This window comes from Pinus tabuliformis, chromosome 2_2 (genome assembly GCF_031772625.1).
Source record: "Pinus tabuliformis cultivar Carrire ecotype Pingquan chromosome 2_2, CPIR1, whole genome shotgun sequence".
Taxonomy (NCBI): Eukaryota; Viridiplantae; Streptophyta; class Pinopsida; order Pinales; family Pinaceae; genus Pinus; species Pinus tabuliformis.
In genome coordinates this window covers 156894459-156916138 of record NC_142300.1, presented here as the reverse complement: position 1 = coordinate 156916138, position 21680 = coordinate 156894459, and the positions used below count along the sequence as shown (strand labels likewise).

The window sequence follows — 21680 nt, the reverse complement described above, 5'->3', positions numbered from 1 at the left end:
TATTTTAGAATGTCAAAATGTTAGCAAAAAATAAAAACCTTAATAAGTATACACAACTCTACATCGAACATAGAGAATCCATGGAAATATCTATCATATATATATCATCCTATGCTAAAAATCTCCATTACACACACTCAAGAACCACTTTCATCCAATGTTGAATCCTCTCAGTAATTGAAGTGACTCCCAAAATAAATCCAAATCACTACCCTGTTGATTGCAAAACCAAATTAACTGAGAAACTACATGTGGATAATTGTTTACTACACACTTGTACAATGATCTGCTTCCAACTTATGCAGGTATATCAACAAAAGAGGCAGAAAAACTCCATTTCAGTTGGTGACCATTAGAGCTTCAATGTGTACAAGATTTGGAGAAAAGCATACCTAATAAGGTTCCTATCTAGTTACAGCAATTGGGCTCTGCAAAATATGCTTCCCGTCTGTCCAGGAAAGGAATCCAAAGGGTGTGTCTGTGTTACCAGGGAAAAGGTTCATATGCTTTGTGGTTACAGTGACAGTGTAGCTTAGTCTCTAGTTTGCCTCAGTAAATACCAGTGTTCTTGGCTTGACAATCATAGTCACGACTCACACCTCCGCTTGGAGGAATGACCCTGACTCTGTAGATGGACCGAGGAGGACATACATTAATGACAGTTCTAAAGAATATAGTTGAGTGCTTCTTGGGTTGACTGAGATGAAAAACTGCAGAGAACGAAGGATAGTTGAGATTACCAGGACTTATTCTTCGTGTTGGGCATTGGGTAGGCTTTTGGGTGATAACCTAAATGGATTTTGTGGTATAATTAAGGTTGCACATATAAAATTAAAAAGACAAAATGGATGAAAAATGATACCATGAAAAATAAAACAAAGTGGAAAGACTAAACGGATGAATAATGGTACCATGAGAAAACAAAACAAATAAAGAATCACTATTGCAATAGTTACTAATATGACATCCTGGGAAACCTTGCCTTGTCTTTTAGTACATATAACTTTAGCTTTACACACATCAGCCTACATGAAAACCTCAACTTTCTTGATATGTCAACATTTCATTAAAATCCGTCTCTGGTTAGATGAATTCAGTATAAGAAGACATATTAAAAGATTGGGAGCAAAAACATCATCTACAGGGATTCTGAATTGATTAAGATATCATGATATCATCCCTGGATTTTGCATAAAATGGCGGAGAAACAAATTTTATGTATCAATACTTCACAGGTAAATATATTTTACAGATATAACTATATGAGGTAAGGCATTATCAGTTACTCCCATATTTTAGTGCAAGGTCAAATCGTGCTCAAGGATGTTGTGCCTCATGTCCCGAGGCGTTAGGTTTATCATTATGGTCTGAAAATTTTCTCTTTCCTTGTCTCCAATAAGAAAAGGGCATGGATCAAGCCAACCCCGAAGTACCTGATGCAATGTTGACCTTGGCTTCAAGTAGCTCTAGCTGACGCTCCAATGTACTCAGTTTGTAATTAAGTGCTGCTAACTTGCTTTTAGTTGAGGCCTCTGAATAAAGTATAAATATCAAATAGCCTTATGTCATAAAATTACACTACAAACAAAAGATAAACTACTGTATGTCTAACAATTCCAAATGAGTTTTTTATTCTCATAACTCGGTGCTGGAAAAATGAAGGAGAACCTATTTATATGAAACCCTTGTTATGGAAAAACAAAGGAGAGACTATTTATATGAAACCCTTACAATTAGTAGTGTTGCGTATTGTTCCACCATGCTTTCCCTAAGGAATTTATTGCAGAGAATCTTATCGGTGATTGCATTGTGTGGCCATTTCCATTGTTATTCTCTTATGAATCCAGTGCCCACTGATTCACAAGTTACATGGTCTAGATCAACAATTGGTGACTTCTAGGATCCTCCAGATGTGAAAAAGGTTGTTACCATCGCCTTAAATTATGTGACATTGAACAAAATTTTGATTGCCGCCATGTGTTTTCTGTTGTTTAAGCTTTCCTATAATGAAAATTCCACGAGAACTGGGATATTCATAAAATTATTTTTTGAAAGATCAAAGTTCCTAGTTTTCGTGGGTATGTTTTTCTTTATGATATGAATTCTTTAGCTTTGTTGAAAATCAAGTTCTTGCCAATGTTGTAGTGATCACTAACCTAGACATAATTACTCAACATTCCAGGATAAGGCAGGGGTGTTAAAATTGGCAACTAGAGCCAAACTCCATTAGGGTCATCTTATTTATGGTTGATGATATTTTTCTTGGATCCCTCTCATCGAGAGGTTTAAGATTGATCTAAAGATCATCCGATTCCGATAAGTATTTATGGAGTTATGAATTTATTTGTGTTGTAAGACAATTCGTCAAGGTTGGCCAGCAACCAAATAAACCCCACATGTGCTCAACGTTTTAGTATAAAAGGAGATGACTTGAGAGTCATTTCACACACACACTTCTATCTTGATTTCTCTCCACTTGTCATGGGTTTTAGTGGAAGAGAAATCTAGGAGTGGAAGCCTTAGACGTTGGAGGAAAGAAGACTAAGGGAGCTTCCCTAGAGGAGATGCCCTAGCCCTAGACGATGTCATAGAAAAAGTCAAAAACGTTGTCAAGGAATCATGCCCTAGCCATAGTCTTGGAGGAATCTTATCACAACAAAGAGAGGCCCTAAACGCAGTCTAAGCACAACCCTAAACGCTGTCAAAAGGCATCCCTAAACGCAGTCTAAGAGAGGCCCTAAACAACATCAAAAGGCAGCCCTAGACGTAGTCTAAGAGAGGCCCTAAATGTTGTCAAGAGGTAGCCCTAGATGCAGTATAAGAGCAGCCCTAAACGTTGTCTAAAAAGAATCCCTAAATGTTGTCTAAAGGGTAGCCCTAAACGATGTCTAAAGGCAGCCCTAACACTAACCTACGGTGCCCTAGATGCAAGGCTTATATGGCTGAAAAGGTGGGCTATAGGTGACCCTCAAAACAGAGATAGCATGAGAGTTTGAGGACTCAAACATGCCCAGGACAACAATTATAATAAATGGGACAGCTGGGCTACATGGTGCTTCTAAGACACATGGAATAGCAGCAGTTATGGCAAGGCTAAGGGGACAACAACAAGGTATAGCATGACTGTTAGGGATAGCAGCTACACCTATATATCTAGGCAACAGTGGCAAGGGACAACTGTATAGTAAATGGGACAGAAAAGGAATGCTATGGCAAGCATGGTGTTACAAGCACATGTGATATGTTGTGTGTCAACATGGTTCAGCATACCACTTGGGACAACTGTTTGTCAACATGGTTCAGGATACCACTTGGGACCGTTGTGTGGCAACATGATCAGCTTCAGAACAATGATGGGACAGCAGCATGTTGGGATAGAACAATGATGGGACAGCAGCATGTTGGGACAGAACTATGTTGGGACAGCAGCATGTTGGGACAGAACTATGATGGGATAGCAATGACATTGATGGGAACATGTTGGGATAGAATTATGATGGGACAACAATGACATTGTGCAGCAGTGGCACAATGGGATAGCAGCAACAAGAAGGTGCAACAAGTACATGGTGCAACTAGGTGCAGCAATAGTACTTAGGGAAACAATGATGCTTAGTGCAGCAAGTACATGGTACAATCATGATTGGTGAAGCATGAGGAGATGAAACATCGTGATGATGGGTGCAGCATGGTGCAGCACAGTAAGGTGCAACATGATGATGAGATGCAGCACAATGATAGGTGAAGGAATCACCTTGGAGAATCAATTGAAGCAACATGTATTCAACTGATCTCATGTAATCATCTTCTTAGCAATGATCTATGCTCTTATCTAGATAAGTCAAAGTGTTGACTTCTATTGTAAATGTACTATCTCTCTCTCTCTCTCTCTCTTTGTTGAACTATTGAAGAACATATAAGAAGAATTGATCAAGGGTTTCCCCACATTGGGGTTTTTCCCTGGCTAGTGCCACATCTTGTGTTCTCTTGTCTTGGCTTGTCATCTATGATTTATGTTTATGTTCTATATGCGGTTTAATTTAATGCTAATGTGATTGCCAATCTATAAAAGATATTGAGCTAACTATGAAAATTGAAATAAATTACTCTAAGCATAGAACATACCTAAACTTAACATGGTATCAAAGCTGAGGTGAAGACAAAGCCCAAGCAAGAGTGAAAGAGCAATCAACGAAGACAGTTGGGAAAGGACAAAAGGATCAATGGATTCCTCATCCCTCTTCAAATTCACCAAGGGTGCAGTCGAAGCAGAGAATATTATCCAAGTGGCACAGCGGAAGCTTCTGATTGACTACCTTAAGATCACTTCGATGGGAAGTCCGGATCTAAGGGTGGAAGGAAAGGCAGATGCCTTGTTTGTAATAAGATTCGGCCATTATGCAAAGGAGTGTCTGAATGATGGGGACACATCACTTGATGATGATAACAATCATTCCAGGGACATCTTCAATGATCAGAGGAATGACAGGTAATGCAGGTCATCAAGGAAATGACCAACTCTTCAAGAAAGCAAGGAACCCCAGGTATGAAGAATCAAATGTTGTTTCTAATAAGATAAAGAAGCATTATCTCGTATTGGCCCTCTCCTTCAGATTTTGTGGGAATCTGGCTTATTGATTATAGTGCTTCAAGGCACTTCATCGGATAGAAGGGTGATCTCTCGAATTTGGTAAGAGATGGAAACAATCGTGGGATTATAATTGGAGCTAATGCCACCAATCCCGAAAAGGGTGTAGGAAATGTTACCCCTCAATTGAATGAGGGTAACTCGATTCATTTACATAATCTCTTTTATGTACCTGATCACAAGAAGAACCTGGTGTCCATTTCGGCAATGGAAGTCAAAGGTTTCAGGGTGGCATTCATTGATGGAAAGGTACGTGTTTAAAAATAGAATTTTCAAAGATGATTTTACTCATGGGTTTAGGGTTGGAAATTTGTATCAAATTGCAGGATGGTCCATTGGGGACCATGTCAGTTGACACATCTCATCTATATCATTGGAGGTCTATGTTATGGGGCCTTACCCAATGTAAGTCAGATGGTGACAAGGATGCCTGAATTCAAAAAGAACATGAAGGTACATGTCTGAGATGTACCAAAGGAAAATCTTACAAGGGGACCATTCCCGTCATGTAGCAGGTCCATAGGTTTGGAACAACCCGAGGGGTTTGAGATTCATGATCGGGAATATCATGTGTGCAAGTGGAAGAAATCCCTCTATGGCTTGAAGCAAAACACCCCGGGCTTAGTATGAGAGGATTGATAATTGTCTGATGAAGATGAGATTCACTAGGAGTGAAGCCGATCCAAACCATTGCTCAAAGGTTGTGGATGATAGACCTCTCATACCAGCACCTTCTGAGGACGACCAATTTCTGACAAGTGCAGACCCTCTCATTTGCAGAAGTAAGAGGGATTTGGATTCTGGATGTAGAACGGTAAACTGCAAGCCCGTGACTTCCTCGAGGATCTTAACTTTCAGAAGTTATATGTTAGTGATGCCGGACCAGATTTAGGAAATGCCTCGAGTTTCATAAACTCATTCGCATTGATGTTCTTGGTTAACTTATGTCCGGACATATGTTTTGTAGTTAGCATGATGAGCTCATATATGGTTGACCTTCACTGGATTGGTGCCAAGAATCTTCTGAGATATCTTCGGGGCGCAATCTCTCATGAATTGAGATACACTGCCAGAAATGTGAAGCTACATTATTATTCTAATGTTGACTAGGCAGGCAGTGTGGAGGATCGCAAGAGAAATTCTGAGTGTTGGTTCTCTTTGGATTCTACTTCGATATCATGGATGAGCAGGAAGTATAAGTTGATTGCTATAAGCACTGCCGAGACCGAATACATAGCTACTAGTATGATCTCATATGAAGCTGCCTAGTTGTGGAAGCTCTTCAGTGAGTTGTTTGTACACATGATGGATACCACTGTGATCTTCTGTGTCAACCAGGGGGGGATTCGATTGTTGAGGAATCTCGTATTTTATGATTGATCTGGCAGATAGACATCATATACTACCTTATCAAGGATATGGTATGTCGATGAGTGAGGAGGCTCCATCGCATTGAGACAGATGTACAGGTTGCAAACATTCTGTCAAAGCCCCGGGGAAAGGTCAAATTTGTGACTTTCCTGAATGACTTGGAGTCCTTGAGAGACCCTCTTATGAGGGTCTTGCATGTTGCATGCATTGAGCTCTAGGAGTTCCTAGGGGCTCGGGGTACTTACTGGAGCAACATGCAACCATAGGGCAACTCACCGTCCCCTAATGGTGCGCTGTGTAGAGGGTGAATGGCTCAAACTTCCCCTGTGATACCCTGAGGTGACTTAGGGACGGGATTAATGGTTCTCCTGTCGAGGAATCCTACCCATGCAGTCTGGGACTCATGGGAAGTACCTCTCATGTGGTCAATGGGCATGGAAATGGGGTTAGGGACAATAGTAGTACTATCGATGGATGCATCGTTGTATCTACCATACTCCCTATGCTAGGATGACCTCCATTGATCTGGGATCAGTATGAGTGCTTTGAGACACTCTCTTGTGATATTGATCTGGGATCAATAAAACTAACTTCGGGTTAGTAGATAATGGTATGAGACATTCTTGATCAATTCTTTTTCTTCATGGTTTAGCAATGTTATTTCGAAATCAAGCCCTGGAAGGCTGCAGACCAGGAAGACTTCAAGTAACTGTTTCAAACCAATCTTTTAGCGAAGGCTTAGCCTCCTTAGCCTGAGAGGGCTCTCACAAAGGATTGAAGTTTTTCAATTATGATTAAGATGGCTAATTATTTGTGAAACAAATAGGAATGAAGGTGATGGAATCAAAATTAACAAGCATCCTTTGGTTTTATGGAGTCATATGTCCTTTAGCATTAACAGTAGAATTGGCTTTGCAATAAAAGCAAGGCATTCAAATTTCAATATAGTTATAGTACACTAAACACAAAGAGGACAGTTTACAAGTATGTGAAGGAAATTAGAACACTGCAAGTGAGTTCTAAGTAATAAAATACTCATAAGACTGTAGGCAACATGAAAAGACAACAACAGGAACACATACATTGAAATCTCTATGATTCTTGAGCAGTAGAAGCCAATACTGTATTACCAAAGAAACAGAGTTTTTACATAAGCTTAATAACAGAGCTTTTTACATAAACTTCCAACCCCTATTACATTTCCCTTTCTCCTATATATAGACCTGATTGAGATTCCTCCTTAAACATTAGGGGAACTCAAAATCTACTTCTAATGACACTTGTTTAACTTTTAACTGCCTATTTAATGTAACAAACTTCAACTAGACTTTTTAGAGATCTAAATCAAGTAGGATTCTAACTCCATATTATGCTAATAATAGCCTTAATTAGAATCATTCTCGTTCTTTTACATATGTTCCCCTTTTAGTTTGGCTGTGATGGATGTTCAAGGCTCCATGTTGGTCTTCAATGTCACATCTTTTTCATTGCCCTGAAACATAGGAAACTACCCTTGTTTATCGGTCTTTGGTTTGCCTCAAAATGTTTGAATCCAAAGAAGCATGCCCTTTATCTTTGATTATCCAAAATAGAACAAATTGCCACGTCCTTGATGTGTTGTCCACCCTTTTCATGTGTGAAGGCAAAAGTTCTTTCAAGTTGTTTTGATATATCTTGAACTGTGGTAAATGTGTTCACTTTATGACAAAAAATTTAAAATTGGATTCGAATATATATTTTCTCCACCTGTCTTGACCTGGTTGAATGTTGATAGTTTCAGATGATGCCTTGTATGCCTTGTAGATATTCCCTTTTCAAAATTCCCGCTTATATTTCAAAACCGGTTGACTGAGATTAGATTGTGTAGCTTCAGCAGTTTCGTAGCGCGCTACGAAACTGCTGAGCTTTAGTCATCACCTTCAACAATTTCGTAGTGTGCTACGAAACTGCTGTGTTGTTTCAAAAATCACAGTTTCAACCCAAAATTTTGCCATTTTGAGCCTTTTACTATTTAAGCATTCTTTCAACAGCTCCAAGACCTTTCAAAACTGAATGGGAATGTTTGATTCTTCAATAAAGATTATACCAAGAAAAACCATCAAAAATTTGAAACATAACCTTACTTAAAGTGAGATTTCTTTATGGAGATTCTTTTCACTAGCTCAACTGTATCTTTAAGTCTTCAATTTGTTTCTTCATTACTTTGATCCCAGACTTGAGGTTTGTATTGACTTTTCTGATAAATTGAGCTTCCTTTATTGCAGGAGTAGTCTAGCTACGGAATTGAACACTAAAATCAACCACTTCAGGAATTTGAAATGTTTGGTCCTCCCACCGAGCTTGCATTTGGTTAAAAGAAGCTTCCTTAAGTGCAAATTTTCTGGCAGCCTTTTTCAGTCTAGCAATTTCGAAGTTGGCCAATCCCAATCTCTTTTTCAAGTCTTCCACATTACCTTCTTCTTGAGTGGCAACGGTTTTGCCTTTATCCTTTCTTTTATGAGGTCGTGTCACCTCTCCTGTTTCATCTGCTTTTGGCGGCACCTCCTGTACTTGTTTGAACTTCCTCGTTATGGGTCTCCTAGGCTTAAAAACAAATTGATCAACTTGATCATCAAACTTGAGTTTCTTTGAGGCTTTGAGCCTCTTAGCCTTCTCTTTTCCTGACTGTATCAAATCAACTTGAACTAGTGGGGACTCTTCAATGTCAATTGCTTGCAATAAATCATTTAAGTCTCCCTTTGAAACAGGGCTTTCTTCAATACTCACTGACTTACCTTTTTCTTTAGCCACCTGGCTCCTAGTCCTTCTTCTTTGAATTCCTTCACATGTGCTTGATCCATGTGCAGTTTATTTGACCTGAGTTTTCTCTTTATTGGATTGCTGGGGTGTATCCTGAATAGTCAGTGGCCTGGTAGATTCTCTTACTTGTTTCCTTGCCTTTAACTTTGAAAACCTCTTGGCTCTTGTTTCTGCTTGAGGATCGGTTGTTGTTGAAAGATCTTTTGCAGCTTGAGGGTTGAGACCGATCTTTCTCTTGAAACCAGACATGAATATGAATGTGTCCCAGTCTCAGCCTACCCTCTGGAGTTCATGCAGAACAATCAACTTAACCAAGCCATGGTGGAACAATGAAGTCTCACAAGCTTCTTTTCTTAGTTGCACCTTGTCACACATTTTACTTAAGCTGCGGAATAAGCAAAAAGGTAGATCAATAGATGTTTTCCCTATGAAATGAAACATAAGTTTAGAATGGTATGAATACACTTTGTTATATCTCCCTTCACAGGTCAGGTACTTCTGTATACAGGTAAGCAAATGGGCATATGATTCTTTGATATAACTTCTAGGAACAAACTTGCTCAAATCTGAGTTAATGAACTCCTGCTTTAGAAATTATTTGCATGGGTTCATGTCAAATTTGAAATTCTTGAACCAATTTTCTTGCCCTCTTGGAATCTCTGTAACTGTGGATATCATGTCCGGTGAGACCTGCAATTCCAGCGTACCAACCTTTGAGTTTAGTCCTATGAAATTCAGGGCAAATTCCTTAGTAACTTGTGCATGGCCTCCCTGGAGCTTCTTGCAAAAATTCCAACATCCAGCTTGTTTGAATGCATGCTCGACTTCTTTTTTCTTCAAGGTTATGTCTAAACCTTCAGGCTCATTTCTTAAACATTTCCATGACCTGTGATATTTCCTATCTACCGATCCCTCCATGAAGATTCAGTGTAATGGAGGTTGGAAATGCTAGCGCTGCTCAAACTCCAATCTTTGCCTTGCTTGAATGGTTGCCTCGCTCGATAACAATATTTTCAAATTGAAATCTTGCGGACTTTTTTCTCATGCAAGGCATACAATCATCATTAAGACTGTGCATACCTGGCCTTTCTTGGAACTTGTATTCCGTGTGTACCAACGTACCTAGTGGTTGTAATAATGGAGATAAGCGGTTGGACATGATATGTGGAGTGCATAAACTGACAATGAATGACGCAGCCATAGATTAACTTGACAGATTTGACAGTTGGGAAAGATTCGCTGCGGAATGCACGAATCTCCAATTTCGCAGCGCGGTCAGTGTAAATTTTGAATTATGCGCTGCGAAATCACCTAAAGGACTTTTGCGCTGCGAAACTGCTAAAAAGGATTAATGCGCTGCGAAATCACTTCAGAATGGTTACATGCGCTACGAAATCACCTAAAAGGCTTTGTGGTACATAGTAATTTTTAAACCAAACTGACACATGGCTATGAGACCGGTGATGAATGAGAATGACCAGTGATGAAGGAGAATGCATACTTGACTCAAGACCCCCTAAGACTTAGACTCTAAGGAAAAACAAAAAACAAACTTAGACTAGCACCGACCTTTGTCATCAAGATAGTATGAGAAATTTTGGCATTAGAATTATTAAGTGATAATAGTGGCTCCACTTGGGATAGTGTGCTCCTGTAGTACACTGAGAACTCGCAGGTCCAGTGCTTTTTCCATTTTATGAAAAACATAGATTTGATTTATGAGCATTTATTTCTAGCTTCTTGGGCCTTCACCTCGGGCTTGAGCTTTCTGTTTAGCTTGTCATTATTTGCAACAAAATAAAAACTGATAAAACGGGTATATACATGTTGTGAGAAACTCGCATAATTTTGATCAATAATAATGATTTAGGAACCTGCCATTGACAGGTCCTCCAGCATATGGTTTTCCATCAATCTCTTGCAGAATGTAAGTATTATTTCCATGAAAAGCAGAAATTTGATATGGCCCTTTCCACAAATTTTCAAATTTACCATGCTTACCTTTTTGTTCAATTCTAGCTTCCCATTTCAACACTCTATCATGGATCTGAAAGGTAACTTCTTTGATCTTTTTATCAAATGTTCTCTTGATTCTGTTCTGACTTTGTTGATGACTGTCAAACACCTCATTTCTTTTCTCCTGCAAGGCTATCAGCTGATTGATTCTTCTTTGTACAACATTTGGTTCCTCCTCTAATCCTTGAATTAGCTTCATCACAGGCACTCCAAGGGATGTTGGAAATATGGCTTCAGCACCGTATACTAACTCATATGGCGATGTTCCAATGGATCTCTTTGTACAAATCCGGTCAGCCCACAAAGCATACTTTAATTTCAAATGCCAAGCTTTCTTATTTTCTTGCAGCAGCTTCTTGATGATTCTTACAAGGCTCTTGTTTGATGATTCAGCAAGGCCATTTCCTTGTGGATAATAAGCAGTGGAATGCCCAAGATAAATTTGATACTGATGGCAAAAATTAATCATCTTCTTGGACTTAAAAGCTTGAGCATTGTCAGTTATAATCTTCATTGGACAACCAAATCTTGATAATATATTATTTTCTAAGAAAGAAATAATCATTGAATCATTTGCTTGCCTTGTTGAGACCGCTTCTATCCATTTGGTAAAGTAATCAATGGCTGTGAGAATCCAACGATGCTGACCTGTTGAAGGAGGATGGATTTCCCCTATGAAATCTAATCCCCATTGCTGGAAGGGCGCTTCAACATATATAGGAACCAAAGGCAGTGGCACAAGCTTCCTCTTTCCTTCAAACACTTGACATTCATGACATGTAGTGATCTTTTTATAGATATCTCTGAACATAGTTGGCCAAAAATAGCCAGCCCTAGCTTTCCAATAGTGATGTCCTCCACAATCTCCCTTATGGAATTCATCAATTACTTTATCAGCTTCTTCTTCAATGAGGCAATTTAACAATATCCCTCCTGCATCTTTCCAAAACAAATTTTGGTCATACACAAAATATCTTAGAGATTTCAGCTTGACAAACTGGGCTTTGGATTTTGAAAGATTAGCAGGGGCTTTATTATGCTACAAAAAAAATGCTACATCCTTGTACTATTCTGACAACAAGAATATTTCATTTATTTGGACCAATTCCTCTTCATTTTCAGAAATTTATGAGATCTCTGTACTCAAGTTAATATCAAGACAGTCCAAATTTGATTGTGTCAGGAGCTTGGCTAAGCCTTGACCCTTTACCAATTTTGTGGGTTTAATCTCAATGTCATACTCTAACAGTTTTGCTATCCACTTGCCCCTTTTTCCATCTGGATCAGCCTGTGTTAGAATATCCTTTATAACAGCACTTGGAACGTAGGCAACAATGTGAGAATGCAAAGCATAAATTCTGAAATCCTTTATTGCTTTCACCAAAGCATAGGCTTGCTTCTCTAGGATGTTATATTTCAGTTCAGCATTTGCTAATGTCTTGCTAAAGAAAAAAATAGGTTGTTCAGTACCTTGACTTCCCTTCTGCAACAGAACTCCAGCAATTGTGTCCTCAGAAGCAAATGTAAAAATAAGGAATTCCTTGGTAAAATCTGGGCTGATAAGTACTGGTGCTTGTGTGAGTGCCTTCTTGATCTCCTCAAATGATTTCTTTGCTTCAGTTGTCCACTTGAAGTCCACTCCCTTTTTTAACATCTTTGTTATACTCTTGACAACTTCAGCAAAGTTAGGAATGAATCTTCTAACAAAGTTAACTTTTCCAAGGAATGATTGAATTTCTTTCCTACTTCTTGGCAAATCTAGCTTTTGAATTGCACTAACTTTATTAGGATCAATCTTAATCCCTTCTTCAGAAATAATATGACCAAGAAGTTTGCCAAAGGTTAAAGCAAAAATACTTTTGGTTGGATTAAGAGAAATACCAAACCTTCTACACTTCAGCAGAACTCTTTCAAGGTGCTTCAAATGATCTTCTTCTCTCTTTGAAAAAACTGTGATGTCATCAAGATAAACCACCACTGATTTGTCATTTTCTTCAGCAAAAGCAAAATCCATTGCTCTCTGGAAGGTGGCTCCTACATTCATGAGACCAAAAGGCATCTTGGCGTACATGAATGTTCCCCATGGCGTTGTGAAGGCTGCTTTCTTTTGATCATCTGGATGAACAAGAATGTTGGGTCCCTATAATACTAGTGATTACCCCATTACTATTGTAGTTATACCCCTTATTTATATTGTTGTGCCCCTATTACCCCCATATTATTATTTCTGTGCCCCATAGAATCCCTCTATTGTTATTTTTTTGGCTTTATATTATTATTGTTAGGTCGGCTGGATTATATTGTGACTCCTTAGACTCCTATATATAGAAAGGAGGTTTTGTCATTTGTATCATCCAAGAATTGTTCATTTATGTAATGTAAAGGAGGTTGCCCCCTCGAAGAGGCTGAATTTTAAGGCGTTGATCTATCTTTTCTATCTTTTCTTGAGCTGGTTTCATAACATTTGGTATCAGAGCTTTGGATTCTAGGGTTTCACTGCTCCAAACAGGTCATCGTGTTATTTTCGCTATAACTTTTTTTCTGTGACGTTTCAGAATTCGAAAAAAAAACCCATTTGAGAAGAATTGACGTTGAACCTTGGGTCCCAATTTCAGAGCTTTTAGAGCGATATTTTCGGAGATATGATCTGAGGAAGTTGGTCTTTTTGCAGACTCCTGAATTACATTCAAAACAGGTGACCTGGGAAAAATCGTCATAACTTTCTCTCTGAGGATCGGATTTAAATTTCGTAAAAAGGTGCAGAAAGAGAATGAACTGTAGTTTTTTGTGGGTGTTTTTTAGAGCCAAAGGTCGAAACAGTGACTCGCGGCACGTCGTACAAGTTAGCTCTACTGAACTAGTCTATAATCAAGTCACTGTGGGAGATTTCGCATAACTCTTCCTTGGAGAATCCAATTTTGGTCAGACTTGTGCCATTGGAAAGAGGAAACAGCAGGGAAAATTTTAAGAACCCCCCCTAAATTTATAAATATAATAAATGGGCGAATCTCCATGGTATATAGGAAAAATGGAAGGTGATTTTATCAATAATATAATATGTATATATAATTTTTTGGCGAATCTCTCACCATGCATGGCGAATATTTTACTTAATTATAAAATCTTGTAAGATCTTGGCGAGTCTTTCACTAAATAATAAAACTTTGTAAAGTCCTAGTGAATCTTAGCATAGGCTACATGTTGGTTTAATTCCCCCATTTAAATAGGCTACATTCCAGGTGAATACCATGGGTCAATACCATGTGCCATTTTGGTGAATACCATGGGTCAATTCCCCCATTTAAATAGGCTACATTCCAGGTGAATACCATGGGTCAATACCATGTGCCATTTTGGTGAATACCATGGGTCAATACCATGTGCCATTTTTATTTTTATTAATTCTAATATTAGGGTTAATAATTGTTTTTTGCATGGTATTAATAACAATCTAGTCCATGGTATTTGTCCCATAGTATTTTTGCCATAGGTTTCACCTAAATATAACCCATTTTTTGAGTGTTCGTAAATATAAGGTGACTTATGGATTAATATAAAAAAATGTTTTATTTGTTTACCATACCTTTCGTTTATTTATATTTTTATTAATTTACCATACCTCTTTTACAAATATGGTATTTGGCCCATAGGATTCACTTAAATAAAACCTCTTTCTTGAGCCTTCATAAATAGAACGAGGGTTATGGACTAAATATAAAAAGAGGTTTTATTTATTTACGATACGTCTAGTTTATTTATATTTTTATTTATTTACCATGTCTTTTAATTAAGTATAAAAAGACGTTTTATTTATTTACCATACTTCCACTCTACTTATATTTTTATTTGTTTACACCCTTACATGTATATAAGGTGACTTATGGAGTAAATATAAAAAATGTTATATTTATTTACCATACCTCTCATTTATTTATATTTTTATTAATTTACCATACCTCTTTTATAAATATGGTATTTGGCCCATAGGATTCACTTAAATAAAACTTATTATTGAAAATGGGCGAATGGATTCACTTAAATAAAAACTATTCTTGAAAATGGGCGAACGGGAGGTTGTAAGTCCTAATTTCAAGGGCTAAATTTACCTTTTTTACCCTCTCCCTTAAAATAAGGTGGGCTATTTGAGGTGATTTTTAAAAATGTACTATGATACAAAATATTCGCCCACTAAAAATTTAAAACCCCTTAATTTCGCCAAAGGGCGAACATTCGCCCCTAAAATTATCCTTGGGAAACAGAGAGCTACTACAGGTCACAAGTTTAGAACTAGATGACTGGAAAGTACAGAGATACATCAGAGGCAATATCGAGCTCCTACAAAGTGAAAAAAGGTGTGTAGATTTTTTTTTTTTAATTTTTGCTTAAGTTTGGTTTGAAAATTTATTTTGAAGGAATTCAAAGGGCATAGTAGAGCATTATTATCGGTAACTGATGCCCTGAGGAAAGAAAATGCAAACACCTAGTAAGGAACCTGAAAGCTCTAGTATGACTCATGAAGAAGAGGAAGAAATGCTACATGATATATCAAAATTACAAGAACAAGTGCAACAAATGTCACGCTCACAAAAGTTAACAGATGCTAAGATAAATAGCGTGGAAGCTAAGATGAATGGCATGGAAGCTAAGATGGACAATCTGAAGATAGATTTGAACACAAATTTGAAGACATGCATGGCAGATTTGAAGACAGATTTGACTAATTTTCTACAAGAAATACTTACTAATGGTGAAAAGGTAGTAAAGGAAACTCATGATGAGAACAAAAGAAATGTTAACCATGATTCCATAGACGCTAATGTTGGATCGAAGAATCACCACATTCCAAAAATCGATATGAGGAAGTTTGATGGCAAGGATCCCGCCACATGGATATTACAGATGGAGCAATTCTTCGATCTCAATAATGTGCAAAACACACAAAAGGTACGTATGGAAAGTTTATATTTGGAACCAAATCAGTTTGTATGGTATAAATGGCTTTGTTCTCGTAAACAATTTATCACTTGGGCAATTTTTACGGAAGAATTGATAGCACATTATGAGGATACAAAAAGCAACACTTTTTTTAGCCAATTGGTAAGTCTCAAACAAAAGGGTTCAATAATGGAGCACATTGAGGAGTTCCAAAAATTGAACATAAGGGTAAAAGATATTCCAGAGGAGCATAGGATTGATGTGTTCATAGGGTCTTTAAAGGATAATATCCAACATGATGTGTGCCTTTGGGAACCTGATTCATTAGAAAAGGCATTCAGGTTAGCAAGAAAAATGGAAAGCAAAATTATGGCAACTAGGAAGCATACCATTCATAACTATAAAGACGGAAGTGTTGTTGCCCATAGTCTTCCACAACCTACAAGGTTGACACCACAACAATTGGAAGAAAAAAGAGCAAAAGGGCTTTGTTACAATTTTGATAGCAAATACACAAAAGGTCATAAGTGTGCTGAGAAGAAATTATTCTACATAGATTGTGAAGAGGAAGAAGAAAAGGAGCAAGAAAGGTCAAAAGAAGAGAATATATTCCAGGAACAAAGCCTAGATGAAGAACAAATAAATCCGACCATATCTTGTAATGCATTGGCGGGAATTACCACTCCTCAAACCATCAAGGTAGAAGGACAAATCAAGAAGAAAAAGGTAATAGTGTTGATTGATTCAGGAAGCACCCACAATTTTATCATTGTAGGGTAGCAAAAGAATTGAATTGCTTCCTATATCCAGCACCAGAGTGTCAAGTGATGATTGCAAATGGAGGAACAATAAATTGTTCTGGAAAGTGCCATAATATCAAGCTATCCATGGGAGAATATGTATTGACTAGCCCAATGCTTTCCATTCCAATGGGAGGTGCTGATGTTGTACTGGGAGTCCAATGGCTACAATCCTTGGGTACAATAGCTTTTAATTTTCAAGAACTTTTCATGAAATTTTCTGTGGAAGGGAAGGAAGTTGAATTAAGGGGTATTGCAGGGAAACCAGGAAAGATAATCAGCTCTAATGGCATGACAAAGCTTCTAAAAAAGGAGCAAAGAGGTGTAATTGCACAATTATGTTCGCTAGATGTTTCCACATTGGAATCATCTATTTCTCCAGATCTCCAAAAGGTCCTGGACAATCATTCCAAGGTATTTGAGACTCCCAAAGGTCTCCCACCTATGCGTGATCATGATCATGCTATTCATCTGATTCCAGGAAGTGTTCCTCCAAACATCAGGCCGTATAGATATCCATATGTCCAAAAAAATGAAATTGAACGTATGGTTGCAGAAATGCTAGAGGCTGGTATAATTCAACCGAGTCAAAGTTCTTTCTCAGCTCCAGTAGTATTGGTGCACAAGAAGGATGGATCATGGCGCATGTGTCCAGATTATAGGGAGCTCAACAAGCTCATTATTAAAGATAAGTTTCCCATTCCTGTCATTGATGAATTACTGGATGAATTGCATGGATCAATTTACTTCACCAAGCTGGATCTTCGTTCGGGATATCATCAAATCAGAATGAAGATTGAAGACATTCCGAAAACGGCATTTAGAACTCATGAGGGTCATTATGAATTTTTGGTCATGCCTTTTGGCCTTACCAATGCACCTTCAACATTTCAAGGTTTGATGAATTCAATTTTCAAACCATTCCTTAGAAAATTTGTGTTGGTATTTTTTGATGATATACTAATCTACAGCAAGTCTTGGAAGGATCATGTTGAACATGTTGACAAGGTGCTACAACTATTGGAGGAGAAACAATTATATGCAAAAAGATCCAAATGTTTCTTTGGAGTCCAGGAGGTGGAATATTTGGGTCATATTGTATCTCATGAAGGAGTTAAGGTAGACCCTAGCAAAATTAAATCCATTAAGGAATGGAAAATCCCCACATCCATAAAGCATCTGCGAGGATTTCTTGGGTTGACAGGGTATTATCGCAAGTTCGTTAAGAATTATGGGAGAATAGCAGCACCTCTAACAACATTATTGAAGAAAGATTCATTTTCATGGACTCCGGAAGCAACAAATGCCTTTAAATATCTTAAAGAGGCAATGTGCCAAGCACCGGTCTTAGCTACACCGGACTTCACAAAAACCTTTATTGTGGAATGTGATGCTTCAGGAAATGGAATTGGTGCTGTTCTAATGCAAGATGAAAGACCCATTGCTTTTGAAAGTCGTCCAATCAAGGGAAAGTTTTTAAGCAAAGCTATTTATGAGAAGGAAATGTTGGCAATACTCCATGCACTTAAGAAATGGCGACCCTACCTAATGGGAAGACACTTCAAGGTAAAAACGGATCATGATAGCCTTAAATACTTTTTAGAACAAAGATTATCCTCTGAAGAGCAACAAAAGTGGGTCACAAAGATGTTGGGTTATGACTTTGAAATCATCTACAAAAAAGGGAAGCAAAATGTGGTGGAAGATGCACTCTCAAGAAAGGATGAGGATATGGAAGCATTGTTGTGTGCCATTTCTATTATCCAACCAGATTGGATAAACGAAGCAAAGGAGGAATGGAAGAATGACGAAGAAGTGTGGGCACTTATTCGAAAGCTACAACAAGATTCCAGTACTTCTGATACATTTAGCTGGCAAAATGATTCGTTATGGTACAAAGATTGCTTATACCTCTGTAAGAATTCCCAGCTAAAACAAAAGATTCTTATGGAATTGCACACTTCTCCCTTAGGAGGGCACTCAGGATTTTTAAAAACTTACCACAGGGTTAAGAAGGAATTTTTTTGGGATGGCCTTAAATCAGATATTCAAAAGTTTGTGGCGGAATGTTTGGTTTGCCAACAAAATAAAGTTGAAACAATTAAGACACCGGGTCTATTACAACCTTTATCCATTCCAAGCCAACGTTGGGAGGAGGTTTCAATGGATTTTATCATAGGTTTACCCAAGTCTGAGGGAAAGAGTGTCATCATGGTGGTAGTTGACAGACTTACCAAGTATGCACACTTTTGTGCATTATCACATCCATTTAAAGCCAGTATAGTTTCTACTGCATTTATGGAAACAGTTCAAAAGCTACATGGAAACCCAAAGATTATTGTAAGTGACAGAGATCCCATTTTCACTGGAAATTTTTGGACAGAATTATTTTCTTGTCTGGGTACTCAGTTAGCTCATAGCTCATCTTATCATCCTCAATCTGATGGGCAAACTGAGATAGTAAACAAATTTTTGGAAGGATATCTTCGTTGCTTTGTATATGATAAACAGACACAATGGGTCAAATGGTTGCCTCTGGCTGAATGGTGGTATAACACTTCCTTCCATACAGCAACAAAAATGACCCCATTTATGGCACTTTATGGGTACCAACCACCATCAATCACATCATATTTAAGAGAAAATTCTAAGGTTCAAGCAGTGGAACATCACATCGAACATCAACAACAAGTCCTCCAACTCTTAAAGGATAACCTCGTGTTGGCACAAAATAGAATGAAACAACAGGCAGATCAACATCGCAAATAAAGAAGTTTTGATGTAGGTGATTGGGTATTCCTACGGCTACAACCATATAAGAAAATGTCCCTAAAGCAAGCTAAGAAGGATAATAAATTATCACCAAAGTATTATGGTCCGTACAAGGTGTTGGAAAAGATTGGTACTATGGCATACAAATTGGAGCTTCCTGCAGCTTCTCGATTGCACCCAGTTTTCCATGTTTCATGTTTAAAGAAGGTTATAGGTGACAAGCTCCCAGTTCAAACAATATTGCTAGAACTTGACGAGGAAGGAAAAATTATATTGGAACCGGAAGCAGTCATAGAAACAAGAACTCGACAGCTACGAAATCGATCAATTTCAGAGTATCTTATCAAGTGGAAGAACTTATCCGCTGAAGATTCCACATGGGAGGATGAGAATTTTATGCAGAAGTATCAAGAACTACTCAAGCGTTGAGGACAACACTTTTTTGAAGGAGAGGGGCATGTTGGATCCCTATAATACTAGTGATTACCCCATTACTATTGTAGTTATACCCCTTATTTATATTGTTGTGCCCCTATTACCCCCATATTATTATTTATGTGCCCCATAGAATCCCTCTATTGTTATTTTTGTGGTTTTATATTATTATTGTTAGGTCGGCTGGATTATATTGTGACTCCTTAGACTCTTATATATAGAAAGGAGGTTTTGTCATTTGTATCATCCAAGAATTGTTCATTTATGTAATGTAAAGGAGGTTGCCCTCTCGAAGAGGCTGAATTCTAAGGCGTTGATCTATCTTTCCTATCTTTTATTGAGCTGGTTTCATAACAAAGAATCTGATTGTACCCTGAGAAACCATCAAGCATAGACATCCTTTGTGAACCAACAATGTTTTGCAGAATCAAATCCATCTTGGGAAGAGGATAATTATCTTTCAATGAAGCTTTATTCAGATTTCTGAAGTCTATACAAATCCTGATCTCTCCATTCTTTTTCCTAACTGGGACCAAATTAGCAAGCCAATTTGAGAATCTGATTGGAACAATAATCTTAGCATCAAAGAGTTTTTTCACTTCCTTTTCAATCAATGGCATAAGAAGAGGATTAATTCTTCTTAACTTCTGCTTAAAAGGCTTTTCATTCTCCTTAATAGGAATGGTATGTTGTATAATTGAGGAATCATATTGTTTCAAGTCAGCATAGCTCCATGCAAAGACATCAATGAACCTTTTCATCATCTCAACATATTTAGTCTTCATATCAGCTGAAAGAAATTTTGAAATTTTGACCATCTTAGGCACCAGTGAATCTCCTAAATTGCAACTTTCCACTTCTTCTTCATCATCTTGTAATTTTGGTGCTTTGAATACATCGTTTTGATCAAACAATTTCTCAAGGGGAATGAGACCTTTTGGAATCAAGTTGTTTTTTAATTATAAGACTTCAGGCTTTTCCTTTAATTCCACAAACATATTTTGCTGATCCATTTGAGTGCTCTGAAATTCTTCCTTTAACTCAATGAAATTCCTCACTTGCTGATCATCCTCAAAGACCTACCAATTAATGATGTTATCTGGTATAACTAGTCTGTGACGGACTTCCACCTCATATTTTTCATAAGAGTGTGTAGGAATAATAAAAATGCTGGCTGAAACAGCAAGAGAGTCTGCAATAGAGTTTTGGTCTCTAGTTTTGATACTGAAAGTATGAGCCTGAAACTTTTCCAACATATCCAACACTAAGTTTCTATATGCCCTCATCCTTACATCCTTGGTTTGGTAAGCACCTTCCACTTGTTTTATTACCAATTCAGAATCTCCACAAACAACGATATTTCTAGCTTTCAATTTTAACAAAGCTTCTAATCCCAAAATCAGAGATTCATACTCGGCCATATTGTTAGTGCAATCAAAATTCAACTTTTAGGAGAGAAACTTACTTTCTTTATCAGGACTTGTGATCCAAATTCCAGCTCCTGCCCCCTCTCTTCCTGCTGATCCATCAAAATATAATGACCACCAACCTGCTGTCTCATTTTCATCTTTTTGTTGATCTCCTTGGCACTGGTTTTCTGAAAACTTATCCTCTGATTCCTCTTCAGCTAACTCATTGAAAAGGATGGCTGATCCGAGACCAGTGTCACATGAATAAATGGGAAAGTTTTGAGGTTTATCCTTGCTGCTTACCATATAATCCATTCTGGTCTCCCGATATAATCTTCTTTGCTCACCAAAAATAGGGATAGTAGCATAGGTAAGGTTCATCTGCATTGTGCCCTTGATTTTTTTTGCCCACGATCTTGAAAGAAGCATCCTAAACTTGGGTGGAATGTCAACCACAACAATGTCCATGACAATTGTTTTTGTTGGAATTTGTGT

The 21680-nt window shown here is 37.8% G+C and overlaps 1 protein-coding gene across 1 annotated transcript in view; it reads right to left on the bottom strand.

Moving 5' to 3' along the window:
• Positions 1-1413: 1413 nt before the first annotated feature.
• LOC149191890 (protein BRICK 1-like) overlaps positions 1414-21680 on the bottom strand; it is a 29137-nt gene continuing 8870 nt past the window's right edge. The window contains exon 2 of the mRNA XM_089406277.1: positions 1414-1532. Coding sequence (XP_089262403.1) covers positions 1414-1532 — 119 coding nt within the window. The remainder of the gene's footprint in view (positions 1533-21680) is intronic.